At 40.7% G+C, this 18,705-nt stretch overlaps 1 protein-coding gene across 1 annotated transcript; it reads left to right on the top strand.

Annotated features, from left to right (window-relative positions):
* The first annotated feature begins 1,012 nt into the window (after nt 1-1,012).
* On the top strand, nt 1,013-2,305 carry LOC149662822 (uncharacterized protein F54H12.2-like). The gene is made up of 2 exons (XM_089842333.1): nt 1,013-1,692; nt 1,852-2,305. Exons 1-2 carry the CDS (start codon nt 1,013-1,015, stop codon nt 2,303-2,305), a joined length of 1,134 nt encoding a protein of 377 aa, XP_089698459.1.
* Nucleotides 2,306-18,705: the final 16,400 nt, after the last annotated feature.

Below are 18,705 nucleotides of genomic sequence, written 5' to 3'. Positions count from 1 at the left end.
AAAAGTAAAGACGCTAGGCGGGAGACCATAGTTGCGCCCGACGTTCCCCCGGGCTTTTACAAGTCTATAGAACATTTAATAAACGTCATAAATAATTCGTTTGACAAAAATGGCCCAACACTGCGGCTGATTTACGATAACGTAACCGGGCACATTACTATAAACCAATCTGAAAAATTATTGAAACCTTATTTAAAATTCGAAAAACCCATTGCCGAAATTCTGGGATACGATGAACCTAGCGAATGTATCGGTCGTAGCCAAAGGCCCTCTAATTTGAATTACCACGTTCCGGACCAGTTATTTATCTATTTAAATATCGCTAGCGATCAGATTGTAGGCGACCACTCGGTTCCTTTACGACGGATCGTTTCGGTTGATGCCAAGAAACCATACGGGTCTCAAATATTTCAAACCTTTACCAATCCTCATTACGTACCCGTTGGTAAAAATTACTTTGATATCATCGAAGTTAATATAAGGAATAGTTTGGGGGAACCGGCGCCATTTGAATACGGGAGCTTAACGGTTAAACTACACTTGCGATGCCTAAGCCCGACGTCTTAGAAAGGCGAGAATGTTGCTACAAGCAATATTACAATAATCAAGCGGGAACCGGAACCGGAAGTTATTATATAGGGACTAACCCTAATTTGAAAGGACATGGGATAGGATCGTTCTTCCAAAGCTTAGCAAGGTTTGTTAGGCCTTTGCTTACAAGCGGTGCCAAATTCCTCGGCAGAAAAGCCGTTAGTACAGGGACCAAAATTTTCAGTGACGTAGTATCGGGCAAGGATATTAAAGAGGCTGCTAAGAAAAGAGTAACGGAAACTTTAGATGATATTAGAGCACAGCATGGGGGAGGGGGGAAACGTCGCAGACGTAAAAAACCCTTGAAACGAAAACGGGCTCAAAGTAAAAAAGGTATAAAACGAGCGGCTACCAGGAAAATAAAGCCAGTTCGCCGTCGTATACCCTACAGGTCAAGACGACACGATATATTCTCCTAAACATGTTTCAAGCGACAATATCTGAGCTGGACTTTTTCGAATCTGTCCCGATTCAAACATCGGTAGAATCGGCCAAATATGTTTGCTATCGACCTATTTCGGTTTTGGATGGAGACTCTCAGATTGAATTTTACGTTCCTGGAAATGGTGAAGAATATATTGACGCCTCTCTAACTATGCTTTATGTTCGAGCTAAAATAGTACATACGGACGGTACCGATATCGATGACACAGATAACGTAGCGCCCGTCAACAATTTTTTACATTCGCTCTGGGATACGGTGGAAGTAACCGCCAATGATACGCCTATTTCATCTTCAACCGGAAACTACGCCTTCAAAGCCTATCTAGAAACATTGCTAAACTATGGAGGAGACGCGAAAAAATCTCATTTAACTTCTTCTTTATGGCATAAAGATACGGCTGGGAAAATGGCTTCTGCAACTGAAAACCAGGGACATCTTGTTAGGAAAGAGTTAGCAAAGGGTTCGAAACAGATTGAAATGTACGGAGCCCTACACGCTGATATGTTTAACGTTTCAAAATTCATACCCAATGGCGTCAGTCTTAGAGTCAGGATGACCCGAAATAAACCAGGCTTTGTTTTGCTCGGAGCTCCTCCCCCCGGTGGCGTATGGTACAAAAACGAAATACTCGAAGTAGGTTTATATATTCGTAAAGTGCGAGTAGCCCCTCGAGTAATGCTAGCTTTAGAATCGGCTTGGACTAAAGCCACGGCAAAATATCCATTCACTAGGACAGAAATGAAAGTTTTTACCGTTTCGGCAAATATTCAAAAAACTACTATAGATAACGTATATTTAGGGGTTTTACCAAACAGATTAACAGCGGGTTTAGTAACTCATAACTCGTATAACGGCAAATTGAGTTGGAACCCTTTCGACTTCCAAAACTTTAACGTGAATTATATTAATCCGATTATCGGCTCGGAACAAGTACTAGCTAAGCCTTTGCGACCAAATTTCAAAAAGGGTCTTTACACTAGATCATATTACTCTCTGTTTACCGGATCTGGTACTCATTACAAAGACGATGGTAACGAAATATCTATGAAGGAGTATCCCAAAGGTTATACGCTTTACTGTTTTGATTTGACTCAAGATGGTACCGCGTCAGATATAAATCATTACAACCCTATACGACAAGGACAATTGCGACTTGAACTCGGGTTCGAAGAACCAGTACCCGAAACGCTGAGTTTGATCGTTTATTCAGAATTTCAAAGTTTAATGCATATAGATCATAATAGAACCGTCGTTGTAGATTCGCCATGAACGCTTCAACCATAAGAAGGGTTTTGAGATACACCCGCGGATTCATGGGCGTATACCCGCGCGATGTTCTACCCAAATATATCCTTCGATACCCGGCTTCCATTGTTATAAATCTAGATAATCACAAAGGAAACGGTAGTCATTGGATTTGTCTCTATATCGATGGGAATAAACAATGTTATTATTTTGATTCCTTGGGCTTGGGTCCCTTGACAGAAGATATTAAAACATTTATGAGAGAAAATTCTACGAAAATAAACAATAATAGGAGGGCTTTGCAGCCCCCCGACAGTTCCGCTTGCGGTATATACTGCGTTGTATACATTATGCACAGAACGAGGAGAAGAAGCACAAACATGTTTTTCAAGAAATTTAAAAGGGATCCGTGGATGAATGACGTCATCATTTCCAACCTCTATAAGAGAACCACGCGCTTCCACTGAATTCTCTTACCCAATCCCGACTCGGTATTAGACCGTGTTATGACGTCAGCCGTTCCAGCCTCTATAAGAGAAACACACACCCCGTGAATTCTCGTATCCAATCCCGACTCGGTTGGTGTTATGACGTCAACCAATCTCTATAAAAGAAGCCCTACGGTCGTTAGAGGATTCATATCTACTCCCGGTTCGGTTTTAAACAGTCATTCACAGACTCGCTGCTAGTTATTATTATGAAGTCCGCCGTTATTAAATTAGAATACCTGAACGGATGCACTCTTAGTGATGGCAGCACGGACATTATCGTGAAAGAAATGGCCATAACAACCATCGAGGCCAAGCCGGCTACCGTTTCCTGGACATTCGCGCCGCCGTACAATAAATCACACGTCTCGATTTCAAAACAACGGCAAAACCAGTGGGTTTCGCGTAATCTGCACCGATTGGACTGGAATGCCGGCCTAACCTCATACGCCAAACTCGACGAATGCCTCGCCGCCGGTCTACAGGGGGTCGACCTAATCTTTTCAAAGGGTGACGAAAAAGTCACCTGTCTCTCTGACCGTCTCAACAGAACGGTTCACGACTTGAACGACTTCAAGTGTCCGAAAGCCACGACCGCGGACATCATTTCTCTTCCCGTACGGTGCTTGTATCCTCACCCCGTCGGTTAGCACCGAACGGCTTGCGCCTTTGACAAGGCTTTAATTTACGCCTTATGGGCGCACTCTAACAAGGCCGAAATTAATATTTCGTGCAATCTAGATATCCTTAATGATATTTACATGTAAAAAAATGAATAAATGTATTTTTTCCTTTAAAAATGATTTTATTTTTTCAACAAGCACATATTTCAGCTTGAAAACAGATTCTCTGAAGGGGGGAGAACATGTCTGGTCGTGTTATTTGCAGACGAGTGACGTAAACAACATTTGTAAAGGGGGTGGGAGGTTCATAGCAGGGATGGCGAACGGGTCTGGGCACGAATTATCTTTAATCTTGGGGGGATCCATTTGGTTCGAATGTCGTAAACAACTTTGTATACAAAGAACGTCTGCGGGGCTGGCTGACAAGTCTGGGCATGATTGATAGGGGGAGAGAGGGTGGGGGACAGTTCTAGTTCTTGTTATAGGTTTAGTTTGGTGGTATGGGGGGTGGAATGGGGGTCGGCTCTTGATATAGTTTGAGTTTAGTTAAAGTTTAGTTTTTGGTGCGGGGGGAGGGCGAACGGGTCTGGGCATGAATTATTTTAGCCGCTAGGGGGGGATCCATTTGGTTCGAATGTCGTAAACAACTTTGTATACAAAGAACGTCTGCGGGGCTGGCTGACAAGTCTGGGCATGATTAATAGGGGGAGAGAGGGTGGGGGGCAGTTGTAGTTCTTGTTATAGGTTTAGTTTGGTGGCATGGGGGTGGAATGGGGGTCTGCTCTTGATATATTTTGAGTTTGGTTCTAGTTAAAGTTTAGTGGTGTGGGGGTGGAAGGTGAGGGGCGAACGGGTCTGGGCATGAATTTTTATTTTAGCCGCTAGGGGGGGTTGTACATGTTGAATTATATAAGCAAACGGAAAATATCGTTGGGTTTCATAACTAGTATGAACACCGAGGCGAAAAGACGTGAAAGTTTCCATCGCTGGAAGGGTCCGTATACAAATCCCCGAGATCTAGCTAGAGACGGATTTTTTTATTTATATACGTATGGTCACGATACCGTAGAGTGTTATTTTTGTCACGGTATATTAAACGATTGGAAAATTCGGGATTCTGTGCACGAAGAACACAAACGTCATTTTCCTAGTTGTCCCTTCATCCGCGGACTTCCAACAAACAACGTACCGATCGAAGACGGCAAGGGTCACGACGTACCACCCACCGCCCGCTCTGATTATATGGAGTTTCGCATTCCAAAGTCTGTCATTCAAAAGGCAATTTTGGATACCTACGTCCAAGAAATTTTCAGCGACCCCAAGAACCGCGAGATGTTGAATACGACATGAATTCGGAAGAAGCCCGTTTAAAAACTTTCCAATCGTGGCCGTCGCTTTACGTTGATGCAGCCGAACTAGCGCGAGACGGGTTTTTTTTAGACCGTAGAGATACCTTCAGATGTTTCTTTTGCCACGGTACTCTTCAAGTATGGACAAACTCGGAATCGGTAAACGATAAACATAGACAATTGTACCCAGACTGTCCATACATTTTCGGGCAACATACGCTAGTCCACACGGACCATACCTTCAGATGTTTCTTTTGCCACGGCACTCTTCAAGTATGGAAAACCTCGGAATCGGTACGCGATAAGCATAGACAATTGTACCCTGACTGCCCCTTCATTCTTGGAAAACGGACGCTCAATGTGCCTATCGAAGTAGACGTTACTTCGGAAAAAGATGACTATATCTGTCTTATCAAGAAAAGACGAATTTAAAAGACTCTTACAATGGTGAAAAAAAAAGTTACTTTTTGCCCTAACGAGGATCGTTTTAACTATAATTATATCGATAAATTGCATTTTAATGAACGCATCCGTAATATTAATACTTTACTAGAAAAAATACTTTATGTAAAAAAAATAAAACATGGATAAAATATTTAACGCCTCTTGATTTATACATACATATCGCAAAAGTAAAAAAATGCCCCGCTTTAAAAAAAAAACCTTGGGAGAGAAATTCGGAGATATGGAAGTTCCTAGGCTTGTACATGCATTCCCCCGCCTTGCACGTGTAACGGAGAGAGGAACCCGAGAGATATATTCCTATAACATTTCAGTGCTATACGGAGAGAAAACGCGCGCCGCTAAGCTTGTACGTGCATTCCCCCGCCTTGTACATGCATCGGAGAGAGGGAACCAAGAGAGAGGAAAAAAAAACTCTCCAGCCTTCACAGCGCTTTCGCGGCGCTCGCCGCTAGGCTTGTACATTCGCAAGCGTAAAAATAAAGAGACGGTCAAAGGGAAAGAGACGGTGAAAGTCAGGAGGGAACCAAGAGAGAGAAAAAAAAACTCTCCAGCCTTCACAGCGCTCTTGTGGGTATCGGGCTGGGTAAAGAGAAAGTGAAAGTCAGAATAAAAAGGGGGACTTAGCGCAAAGAGAGAGCATACACTCAAAAACAACCTCCACCCTTCGGGTGGAGGAGCTGAGGGGGAGACCCACCAACCCCCTCCGGGGGTGGAGGCATGGGGGCCCAAAAATTCGTCCCCCCCCCTTCGCGATTATAAACCATGGGGGGAAAAATTCATCCCCCTCTGCGCTGCCTGCGGGTATCGAGGCTTACTATTCTCTGCCGTAGCCCAGAATGTAGCAATAAATAAAGCTATAGCTACTAGTTTGGATAAGTTAGTTAGGAATCTACCCTCATTAATAAATAGAAGTACAATTCCTCAGAGGGAAAAATCCCTATTGAACCGCCAGAAAGGTTAGCTTTTATGGGATCGTCTAGCGATAACGCCTCAGAGTTTTTAGCTGCTTTTGAAAAATATGTCAAATTTCACAAGCTATCAAATGAAGACAGGTTAGCGGCATTACCTCTCCTATTAAGAGGGCATGCCTTGTATTGGTACAGGGATTTAATCCATCAATATGACGATATTAGTAATGCAAACCCTGCCCATCCTCATTTGGCTTGGAAATCATTTAAGAGACACTTAAAGGCTCAGTTTAGAGACTCCGAAGCTGACTCTAAGCTTAAAATAGAGATTTCCCATAGGAGTCAGAAAGATAAAGAGTCGGTAGAGGATTTTTTCGGGGAAGTTATGAAGTTAAATTTAGGGATGACCCATCCTCTTTCCGAAAAGGATTTAGTTCCTATTATTAAAAGTAATCTGAAAGATGAACTTAGAACTCCCCTCCTTTTCTTGCAATTTACCACTATGGAACAGTTAAGGAATTCCTGTAAAACAATTGAAAAGGATATCGAAGTTAGGAAAAAGAATGCTGAAAAAAGGGAAAAGAGGAGATCACCCCCTAAACCTAAGGTTACAGCTGAGTCCTCGTGCCAGCTAATAAGGGTTCCGCCCATAGTCAGTGTTCCCCCGGGCATTGTCAAAGCCCTTACAATCCTCCTACTTCTCCCAGATGGGAATATCCCTTACAACCTTTAGACTCTAGAGCCAAAGCTAGGGCTAACAACTCCAATAGAGGTCAAAGATCCTATACTAGATATAATAATCAGAGATCAAAATCTCCTGGTCGTCAATTGGCCTTGTCCTACCCCTCTAAACGTACTATCACTTGTTATAGTTGTCAGGAACCAGGTCATCTTGCACCCGACTGTCCAAACAAAAAGATTAGCAAGTCGGGGGAAGCTCAGACGGGAGAGGTCCCTCTTGCCATTTGAAGCAGATGTGAAATTCGCCTCTAATCTAGTTGACGAGTGGAAAATGCTTCATTTAGAGAAAAAAAAAATTTGACGAATCTCAAAGAGTCGATCATTTCTGGCGAGAATCAAGCATGGGACACAAAAAATATCTTAACATAATGAAAGTAGTTCAAGCTTCATTATGTATTCCACACGGAAATTCAGATGTTGAAAGGGGATTTTCGGAATCTCAAAGATGTCTCACTGCCGATAGAACAAATATGTCTTTGGCGACCATAAACGCTTGTCTCATGATTAAGGATGGTATACGGCCATACAGAAGAGAGCTACACCTATACCCCGTTACGAAAGAATTGATAATGAGTGCTAGAATTGCCCATTCCACATATCAAGATAGGCTCGAAAAACAAAAACAGGAAGAAGAAAAAAGAAAAAGCAAAATCGCTGAGGAAGACAAAGAAGCAAATAAACAGCAACTGAGCGAAAAGCAGTTACAAAAGAAGAAAGAAGAAATTACAGATTTGGTTTCAAAAGTAAACAGTCTTAAGGAATCCAAGGTTAAAGAAGAAGTTAGCGATGGTCTGTTTAATGAAGCCAGTGCTAAGCTTAAAAATGCTATAAAAATTAAAGATATGACCGCAATCAAAGTAGCCTAAGCCATGTTGGAAGCGTGTGGATCACAACGTACCAAGGAAAAAGAAATTTCTAAAGAAATAAAGGTTGAAGAGAAGAAACTCGAAAAACGTCAACTCTCTGTTATTGATTATTTCAATTCTGCCAAGAAGCAAAAATTATCCCTTCCTAATATGTGATATTTTAAGTGGTATGTAGTCAGGTTTTAACTCCATAAAAAATTAAAGTGCAAAGTATTCACAAGTCCAACGTTCCTGACTTAGAATAATAGTTCCTATTATTTTTACTTATACTTAAATGTTCTGGCAAAAAAGTCCCAGAATTGTAAAGTATTAAGAAATGATACAAAATAAATATTTAACTAAGATGGATATGACTCATATTATTTATAAATCCCATATTTCCGTGTTTTAACTATATACATTAATAATTTTGAACATATAAAACTCCTATAAATTTATAATTTTGAACCTATAAAAACCTATAAATTTACGATTTTGAACCTATAAAAAACCTATAAATTTACAATTTTGAAACTATAATACCTATATTTTTTGGGGGTTATTGGCTGGGAGCCCTGTTCACGCTAAATTAGATAGTGGGGCCGATGCCTCTTTTGTTAGTCTAGATCAATGGCAAAAGATTTGTAAATATAGACACTCTTCAGAATTACCTGAAGATGAACAATTGGATTGTGTAGTTTGGGGCGATGACCGATATACATTTACAAAAGGTTCTCACGAATTAGAGTTTTCTCTTAAGTCAATTGAAAGTGAGAAACAATTTAAATTTAAATTCTACATAGTTCCTTCCCTCAATAGTGACTTTATATTGGGTCAAGATTTCCTTGAAGAAAATAGGGTCAAGTTAGATTTTGAATCATCACAATGTCTAGTGGGAAACTTAAAGATCCCTTTTTCAATTCCAACTGAAAAGGATCCAATTGATAAGGATATTGTGAATAGCATTAGGGACGCAGTTTCTGCAGCCCCTATCTCTGACGAACAACGTCATCAATTAGAATCCCTTTTATTGAAATTTCCTGAGTTGTTTTCAGATAAAGTAGGAAGAACAGGACTAGTCTTCCATGACATTCATACGGGTAATAGTCCGCCCATCAAATCTCAACCTTATCGTGTTAATGACCAAAAAAGGAAAATAATTGAACAACATGTCAGGGAAATGCTAGATGACGGAATAATTAGACCCTCTGTATCTCCTTGGGCTTCGCCCGTAGTTTTAGTTGATCAGAAAAAACGGGGTAAACCCGATAGGTTTTGTATTGATTACAGAAAACTAAATCAGGTTACCATAAAGGACCCTTATCCTTTGCCTAATATAGAGGACATGTTAGCTAGAGTAGGAAGGCCGAAGTTTATAACAACACTTAACCTTAAATCAGGGTATTGGCAGGTGGAAATGCACCGTAAGAGTAGAGAAAAAAACTGCTTTCGTGACTCATATGGGAAAGTACGAATTTAATGTACTCCCTTTTGGGCTCTGTAACGCCCCTAGCTCTTTCCAGTGTTTAATTGACGAAATGTTTAGAGACGCAGATTACTTCTAACTAATAGACTATTTAGATGATTTAATCTCTCTTAGCGAAGATTGGGATCAACAAGTGTTTAGAATATGTCCTAAATAGATTAAAGGAAGCGGGTCTCACCCTTCAGTTGAAGAAATGTCGTTTCGCTCAAAAAGAAGCGACTATATTCGGTCACATAGATCCTTCTAAAATAGAAGCCATACAGAAATTCCCTCCACCTAAAAATATTAAGGAGGTTCAGAGATTTTTAGGGATGGCAGGTTGGCATAACCGTTTTATAAATCACTACTCTCAAATAGTAGCCCCTATTAACAAACTTAAAAGGAAGGATCAAAAATTTACTTGGGGTATCGAACAGCAACAGGCATTCGAAAAGATAGAGGAAGAAATCTGTAAGGCTCATCCCTTAGCTTCCCATGCATTCTCAATACAGATGCTAGTGATGCAGGGTTAGGTGCCCTTCTTTCCCAAATACAAGACAATGTAGAAGTTCCTATAGCTTATGCTAGTACAGGACTTAAAGACGCGGAAACAAGGTACTCCACTAGCGAGAAAGAGTGTTTAGCCATTTGTAGGGCAGTTTCTAGAAGGTCGTAAATTCACTGTCCTTACTGACCATCAGGCTCTACAATGGTTATTTAATATCAGGGAACCAAATTCCCGTCTAGTTAAATGGGCAATGTACCTTCAAACCTTTGATTTTACTATAAAGCATAAAAAGGAGTAGAAAATGTAGTAGCAGACGCTTTGCCGAGGGCCCCGATAAACGTTTTAAGTATTAACTTTAGCTCCTCTACTTCTAATTCTACTAGTAAAGAAGATCCAACTAGTAGTAGTACAAGTCAAAATTCTACCGGTAGTAGTAGTTCAATTCCTCTAGTGATTCTGCTGAAGGTCGGATACGTCCTCCAGGTCCTAAAACCTTATATTCAGTTTTCACGTTAGAAGATGTAAGAAAAAATCAAAGGGAAGACCCATTTGCTTTCCCTATTATTAATTCCTTGCAAGGACCTAACCCCGTTAGGCATAAAACGTTCGAATTAAAGAACGATCTTCTTTATAGGAACTATCCTGAGAAAATTTGTTTACCTTCTCAGTTAAGGCTAGAAGCCATGAGGTTATTACACGACCACCCTTTATCGGCTCACAGGGGCAAAGACAAAACCCTTAGTAAAGTCACATTTAGATATTGGTGGCCTACAATCGTTAGTGATGTCCAAGATTATGTTAGAGGATGCACTTTATGCCAACAATTTAAGGCTAGGAATATTAAAAACCCAGGGCTAATGCAACCCTCAGAAATAACAAGTCCTTGGGACCAGATTAGTGTCGACATAATGGGACCTTTCCCTTCAAGTAGACACCACTATAAATACCTAATAGTTTTTGTCGCTTACATGACAAAATTCGTGGAAATGATACCACTTAAAACTATTACAGCTAAGACCTGTGTGCAGGCGTTCAAGTCTATTATTACTAGGTGGGGAGCCCCGAAAACTATTCTTAGTGATAGAGGGGTACAGTTTACTTCGAATCTTTGGCTGCAGACGTGCAGAGCTTTTAAAATAAACCCAAAGTTTACCACCCCCTATACACCTAAGGGAAATCCCACCGAAAGAGTAAATAGAGTAATAGGCGAGTTAATATCATTTTATGTAGGGAATCACCATGATAGATGGGATGAATCCCTTGACCTTCTTCAATTCGCTATAAATTCCGCACCCCATGAAACCACGGGCAGATCCCCTTTCTTTTTGAATTTAGGGCGGGAGCCACGTCTCCCTTGGGATTTAGACATTGAAGAACCCATTCAGGACCCTGATGACCCCAGTCGTGATAAGGCTTTAAAGGTTCTTAAGGAACAATTAGCATTCAGTAATGAATTGTCTAAGTTAGCTAAAGCACACCAGAAAAAATATTATGACCTCCGCCATGACCCTCTTGAGTTTGAGGTAGGAACCCTAGTATGGATGGAAACATATCCTTTATCAAGTACGACAGGTCAGCTTATGAAAAAGCTTAGTCCCAAATGGGCAGGTCCCTTTAAAATAGTAGCAAAACAATCTCCCGTTGTCTACGAGTTAGAAGATGCTAACTCAGGGCAGAATATAGGGAAAGTTAACTTAGAGCATCTTAAACTCTATTGGACTAATGTAGCTGTCTTCGACAATGCCGAAAATGCCCCCGTTTCTCAATCAGAAGTCGCCGATGAGATTGAACCTAGTCCTCCTAAGGATGGTGGTAGCGCGAACCACCCATCTACGGAGACTTCCTCAACTACTTCATCTGAATCATCATCTTCTACGTCACCGTCACCTCAGGACGGTCAGGAAGTCGATCAACCGATCATTCCGGCTATCCCAGATGTCCTTCAAACCTCGACATCAACTACTCTAGAAGATCAAGCAGCGGATCAACCGATCCCTCCTGCACTTCGAGATGATTCACATCAACCTACAGACTCTGGAAGTGAACCGGGCATGGCCCTTTTTGAAGACCCTCCTCTCCTCCTTTTTACCTATCATGATATGAGGGCTTTTCAGCTCGATCATCCCTCTAACGATAGTCCGCCTTCTGCGGCAGGGGAGGCTTCCCCGTCTGATCATGAATCAGTCGTGGAAACTAAGCTACATACACCAACATCCAGTTTTACAGAAGAAATTGTAACGCCGGAAGACAAATCAACGTCTTCTGAAAAGTCCATATCGGAACTTGCGTTACACCATTCACCTTCTTCTGGTTTTTCGGAAGAAATAGTACCTCCTGAACCGATTTCTACTCTTACAGAAGAAATATCAACCCATGATCAGATTCCTCAATCGCAATCCCAATCGTTACGTGCGTCTGATAGTTCTTCAACCACGTTATCGGAGTCTATGAGAACTCCTCGTCTAAATAGGGCTACATTACCCGACATTTATTTAGAACCTTTTAAGTTGGGATGGCGACGAGAGGTATGTAAGAGGGCGACAGTTCAGCCCGGAGGTAATGAAGTAGACATCTATTATAGACCTCCTGATGCTAAACGATTAAGGTCACCTTATGAGGTCCAAGTTTACCTAAATAATAATAAGATTCCAAACCTAACTAGAGAACATTTTTGTTTTTCCCGAGAGCCAATCTCTATATTCCCATGGGAGTTTATCTCCCAAGCCAATAAAAGACAATATTAATATTGTATACTTGCAGATGGCTTGTAATTGGATGTTCGACCTTCCTAAAGATTTGACCTTGCGTAAAAAGGATCAAGAAGTACTAAGCAAGACGGAACAATCCGTTAAAATTTTGGAGGAATATTGCCCGAACGAACAAAATCAACTCGCTATATGTCGCAACTGCAACGATTATGGACATGTCGCCAATGACTGCTATATGCCCAATAAATATCTTGACTCGACTGACTCCTGCTCAAAATGCTATACGCCGGGACATATTTCTACTTCTTGCCCGTTCCAAGAAGATGACGAAGAGGTTCTGGTGTTAGAAGACTCTAGAGAGGAAATGGAAGGAATCATAGTTCCTCAGTCGGTCCCGGACCAGTCACGAGGGTTTTTTCCGATTACGCCTCCCTCAGTAAGCCAGGGCGTCGAGGACCCTTGGTCGTTAACACCTTTCCTTTCCCTTCCTCCTCAACACACGGAAGTTAAAGAACCTCAAATAGTGGTTCACGAAGTTAAAGCAGCCGTCACCAAGGGGAAACCTCCCCGAAAACCAACGAAGTACCACGCCTATGGATTCCCCTGGTAGATACTGATGATGAGGATAATGAAGATGAAATGAATTGGGAGCGATTCGGATCAATGGGGTGGACCCCGAAAATCCCTCCGAAAATACTAATCCCTTCAAAAATTGTTGATGCGAAACACCCGTTAGTTTGGACCACTACTATCTGCTGGCGTTGTAGAAAAGTCGGTCATCACGTTGTGTCAGACTGCCCAGGAAAGCGGAGTAAGGCCGCATTAGAAGGGAGGGAAATTAGAAGACTGGCTCGTTTGGCAAACAAGAAAGGACGATCCCAGTAAGGACCTCGCTCCGGTATGAAAAAAAAAGAGAGACAATTGTGATACTTGTGATACTACTCAATGACCCCTCCTAATAATTACAAGGTTCCTCGGGGTAACCTTTTTTGTTTTGATTGTTTGACATTTTTCCAATATAATCTGAGTTCCTAATGGGGGGGATTTAGCATGGCTGCCAGATTCCTCGAGTTTCTACTCCTTGGATCTGGCAGGGTGTTATGCCTCCATGCTACATACTCCCCCACTTTACTTACTGCGATATTTCGCAAGAACCATTTTTAGTTACTATTGGCCTCTGGTCGAGAGCAGTTCTCTCCTTTTGTTAACCTCTCCAAAGACGGAGTATTTGTATAAACGTGATAGTTGCGGGATCTTTATCCCTTAGTATTTTTGAGTGACTTCAATAAAGTTAGAAGGAAATCTTCTATTGTTTTGGATTATTAAAGTAAGTTGTCTTTATTCTTTTTTATGGCCCTCGGGGGAATCTCCCTGTTTTAGTTTTACTCTACAGAGGGTTACACATTTAATTGTACACTTTGTTTACTTCTTAATTATTTTGTGTTTTTATTTTTTCGTAATCAAATATTTTTAATTTTAAAATGTATATATCGATCTTATTTATTTTGACGTCATACACATTTTTTAACTTTCTATAAATATCTCTACATCGTTGAAAAATTTCTAATTTACGATTTATAATCCCCAATATGAACTACGAAATTCAAAGATAGTTTTTGTCATTTTCCTTTCCCCGAAATTGATAAAGGAACTTTACCTTCAGCGGGATTTTATTATTTTCATTATGGTGATCATGTACGATGTCCATAGACTCGGGGGATCTAGCGCCCTCGCCCCCACCTCGGAGACCACTAGGCATGATAGAGCCAAGGCCCAGGACCCTGCCGCCATCGAGACCACTCTGCATGGTAAGGCCAAGGCCCAGGACCCCGCCACCGAGCGCTCCACCATGCACCCCTTCCCCAGAGCCTCAACCAGAATATCAACCTCTCCCGGCCATATACTACCCAGGGCAAGCTATGCCCACGACGGGAGAGGACGATTTGAACGTGACCCTTTTTTAACGTTGCAATATGGTATTATAATTTTAATTTACAGCTTGATACACCAAGTATCACAATACCTGGCGGCACTGAGTTCGTGGAGGACGACGCGTTTATACACGACCTGCTAAGTCATGTTCGGCAGGTCGTGTATAACAACTGCGTTTGCATACCCCACGAGTAAGTTTTCTTGCATTATTTTATGTTTCGTTTATCTAAATTTTAATTTTTTTTAGCCTCCTGGCATTCAACTGTCGAGGGTTCCGGTGAGTTAATTTTTTATCTGTCGTTCAATACTTTATTGACCCACTTTTTTTTCTCTTGCCCACAAGGTCATCCAGGAACTCTCGCAGCTGTATACATTCCGCCGGGTACGCTTCAGAGCAGTCTCCGGGCAGCTAGCACTAGTGTACGAGGGCAGGGACGACATAATGTTCGAATGCTTTCGTACACTCGTGCAGACGATGTCGCTGCCTTAAAAAAATGTAAATATTAAATGTATGAAATAAATTGTTTTTTACCCTATTTACTTCTTTTTATTTAAAATAAGCTCATATCAATAAGATCGACAAGTTTAATAGTTTTTCCTACACTTTAGTTATATCTTCTTTTATATTTCTTAGGCTTAAAATTAAAAACTAGAAAAGATAGAAATTTCAATCTTTTCTGTGTAGTATTAGTTATATAAAATGGACCAATTTTTCTTTTTTAAATTCAATTTATTATGTATCTTTTTTTAAAAAGGTTTTCCGATACAGGTGACTACAAACCCCCTGGCATTGTCACCGCCCCGCATCGAAACGGATCTACACCGACTCTATCTATTAAAAGTTTACGTAATATCAGGCAACCTTTTCTCAAGATAGTTACTCGGAAAAACTCGACGGTGCCTTCGATATCAAAATTTATCTACAACCGTTCGTGGATGAAGAAGTCTTTCGCCTTAAAGTTTTGGACGAAAACGTGCTCTTACAATGGGGATACCATCAGGACTCTAGCTCCGTACGAGTCAGCGCCCCTAAAAACTCTTTGATCGACGTCATAAATAGCGTTAGGGCAATTGAAAATCGTATTCAGCTCGTAAGTCGATATACGCTTTTATTTTTACTTCATTTCAACGTTTTTTACCGTCAGCCCCCCCCCCCGGGTTTAGAATAAAGAAGTCTCGTCTATACCGTTTCCCCTCGACGAAGAAAGGGTTAAAATTTTGCGCCCGAATGGCGTCAAAACTTTCGTGGAAAACTTGTGGCACCAAAAACTAGTATACGCCAACAATTTGGCCAGAAATAGACAACTTTTGAGCCGTTTAACGAGGGAATTCGCGAAAATCGTTAGTGACAGTACGGCCAATTCACGTAACTTTGAAAATCTAATTCAAATACTATTTCAGATAGTTTCTATGAAAGAAACATTCGTTAAGAAAGAGAGAGAAATCTCTACAAATATTTTTAGTCGTCGAAGAAATCGAAAAATGTCAGGTAAAGTTGGTTTTCGAAGACAACAGAGCCAAATTGTTCAAAAGCGCCGAGATGGTCGAGTCCGCGACGAGATGGTCGAGTCCGCGACGAAATGTCTCGAAGGTCAACTAGAATTTTCAATCAAATTACCACGGAGTTTATCGGAAATACGGATAGTTCCGACGGCGGTACGTTTGGCTCTTTACCTTTTTATAAATATATATTTTTAATCGATTCTATCATTAACGAGTCATTTTCTCACCTAAAGAATTCAACAATCTCCTCGAAAAAGCGAACGAAAGGGCTCTCCGATTAAAATAGATCTTTCTTCGAATTAGTTAGTAGTAAAGTAAGAATTACCAAACCAAAAATTTTTCATTTCCGAAAATCATTTTTCGCTCCCTATAAGATACGCCACGAATGACTCTCGCGAAACCCGACGAGAGAGACACGCTTAGGAAAGTCATCAGAGAGTATAGACGCCTGTATACGCCAGTTGTTGCCTGAATACGCCAGTTCACTGGCGTATAATAAAACAAACTCTCGTATAAAGTCGATCTGTTTGTAGGGGTTTCATTACTACTCCCTCCCCCCTTTTTCTCTTTCCCTCTAGGTCGTGCCGTGCCTGAGGGGTGTGAGGTGTTGGAAGGAATTGATAACGTAACGTGTCACGTGATGGTGCTGGCGGGAATTTTAATTTATTTTTAGTGTATTGGTAGGACGTCACGTAATTTATTGGTGTTGAACGCACTAAGTTTCCCTTAGCGCTAGTGGTATTATTTTGGTGTATCTTTAAGATATTGTGTACATTTTGGGTATAATGTGGTGGTAATTCTATAGGTTCTGCAAGCTCTTTCTACACCCACCCTTCCCTTAATGCTATACTGTATATGATTTTGAGGTCTCCATGTATGCTTATGTCATACTAAAGAACCAGTTTTAATTGAGATAAGTTTTACGTCGTTTATTGAAAACTAAACTACGATGATGTTTTAGGTGTACTCGTGTTTTGTGTATTGGTTATTGAGTTACTATGTTAAAACAATAGTACATTTTAATATCATAAAAGTGGTATTACGGCAGTTTTTACACAACTTTGTCGCACATCAATAAGGATAATTACCGATAATTAGTTAAAATGAACAAATATTACTAAAAAAACTCAGAACATAAGGATTACACTAGTTTTGATACGATTTGAAGAATAGGTACAATTACTTGAGTTAAACTGCAAAATATTACTAAAAAATATGAGAAAATACGATTTACATAGATCGGTTTCACCTAAAATTAAGATAGGAACGCTCGTTTTAAATTTGTAGACGAAAATCGAATACTGACTTAAATAGATTTTGAACTTTTGAAACGATTCGGCAGTCCCACACTCACTAGCCCTTACTCCTGCCTTATGACATAGTTCTAAAGCAGCCTCTTTTTGCGATTTATTCCCGGTTTTGCCCTAGATATAGCCTCGAATTGAGTTTTTAGAGCTTCTGTTGCATCGTCTGTGTAAGCTCGATGCGATATAGCAACGCAAAGCGATCTGGCTAAACACAGGTTATCTGAATTGACTAAACGTACAATACCTCGCCTATCTTTACAGAATAGATTATAAAAGGTTTAATACCTCGGCCTTCAGAGCGCCCTTGGCCCTCAGGCATTCGTACAATGCTAAAAATAATTTTAACAGGACCTAGGAAAAATGCTTCCATTTCGTCATCATAAAGCATAATACTAAGCTGGTCAAAAAGAATATTAGGGTCGACTTGATCTACTCTTCTAAAAGATAATTCTAGTTCGGATCTGCAAATATTTGCCGCACTCTTTAAAGTAATTTGGACGTAATCTGTAGGTCTGTACTTACTAAGGATACATTTGGTTACGGGACATACACTAGCGACGGGATCGTCAGTAACTCTAAGAACTACCTCCCGACCATACATGTTAAAATGTTCGTAAAATTTCTCACTTTGTCCTAGTATCTCGCAAGAAGGTACGTTTTCAATAGGTGTGGGCTCCTAGTATCTCGCAAGAAGGTACGTTTTCAATAGGTGTGGGCTGGTCCGTTTCTCCTCCTCCCCATTGTACGTCGATATCATCGTCAGAAAGGGCCTCTATAGATCCGCTCTCCCTAGGTAATAGTGTCTCCTCTGCGGGTGGTTCTTGGACCGTTCGGTCTAAAAACTCGGATATCTCTTTGTCATATTGCGAGTTGTTGAAGTCGGCGATCTGGGCTTCCTCTTCCCGTATACCACGCTCAATTTCTTCTTGTCGTTTCGCCAGGCGATGTACATATTCAGTTCTTAAGGGACTCAGAATTAGGTTCCTTAAGTTTTCCAATTCTTCTAGGTTATTACAGTCCTCTGGTACTCGTGCAACTGTTTTCATATAATCGAGTAAGTCGAGGCAAGCTCGAATAGCATTTAAGTCACCCTGTACTACAAGCTGTGGTAGAGTTTGAGGTCCGTACACAGGATCTGTTCGCAGATAGGCGCATAGATAGAAATAAAACTCGTACATTAAACGTAACGGCCAGGGTCTATCTATAGTCAGTTCGTTCAAAGTTGTACGGAGAGTTTCAGGATCCATGTTTAGCTTTCGGTGTTTGAAGATCGACTGCATATTTTGATCATTTCCTAAGCCAGTTTAATACTAAATTTCTTAATAGACACGCCCATATTCGTCAATCGTTTAACAATATCTTGATTTATTGCCTCCTCAGTCCCCAGATGTTTTCTCACAATGCATTTCTGACACACGCCTGTCAATATTTTACCGATTTTATAACAAAAGAATGTTGGATTTGCTTTATGTCAAATAAATACAATTTTGTTACAAACACCGCAAATAAGGGACAATTTTACTGGGGTAATAAATAAAAAACATGGTGTGTAAAACGTTTCTAGTGATTCTCAATTGTGAAA

This window comes from Phalangium opilio, unplaced genomic scaffold (genome assembly GCF_054372755.1).
Source record: "Phalangium opilio isolate 3A_F unplaced genomic scaffold, DU_Popi_V2 ptg000063l_1, whole genome shotgun sequence".
Lineage (NCBI taxonomy): Eukaryota > Metazoa > Arthropoda > Arachnida > Opiliones > Phalangiidae > Phalangium > Phalangium opilio.
This window is presented reverse-complemented; position numbering and strand designations above follow the sequence as displayed.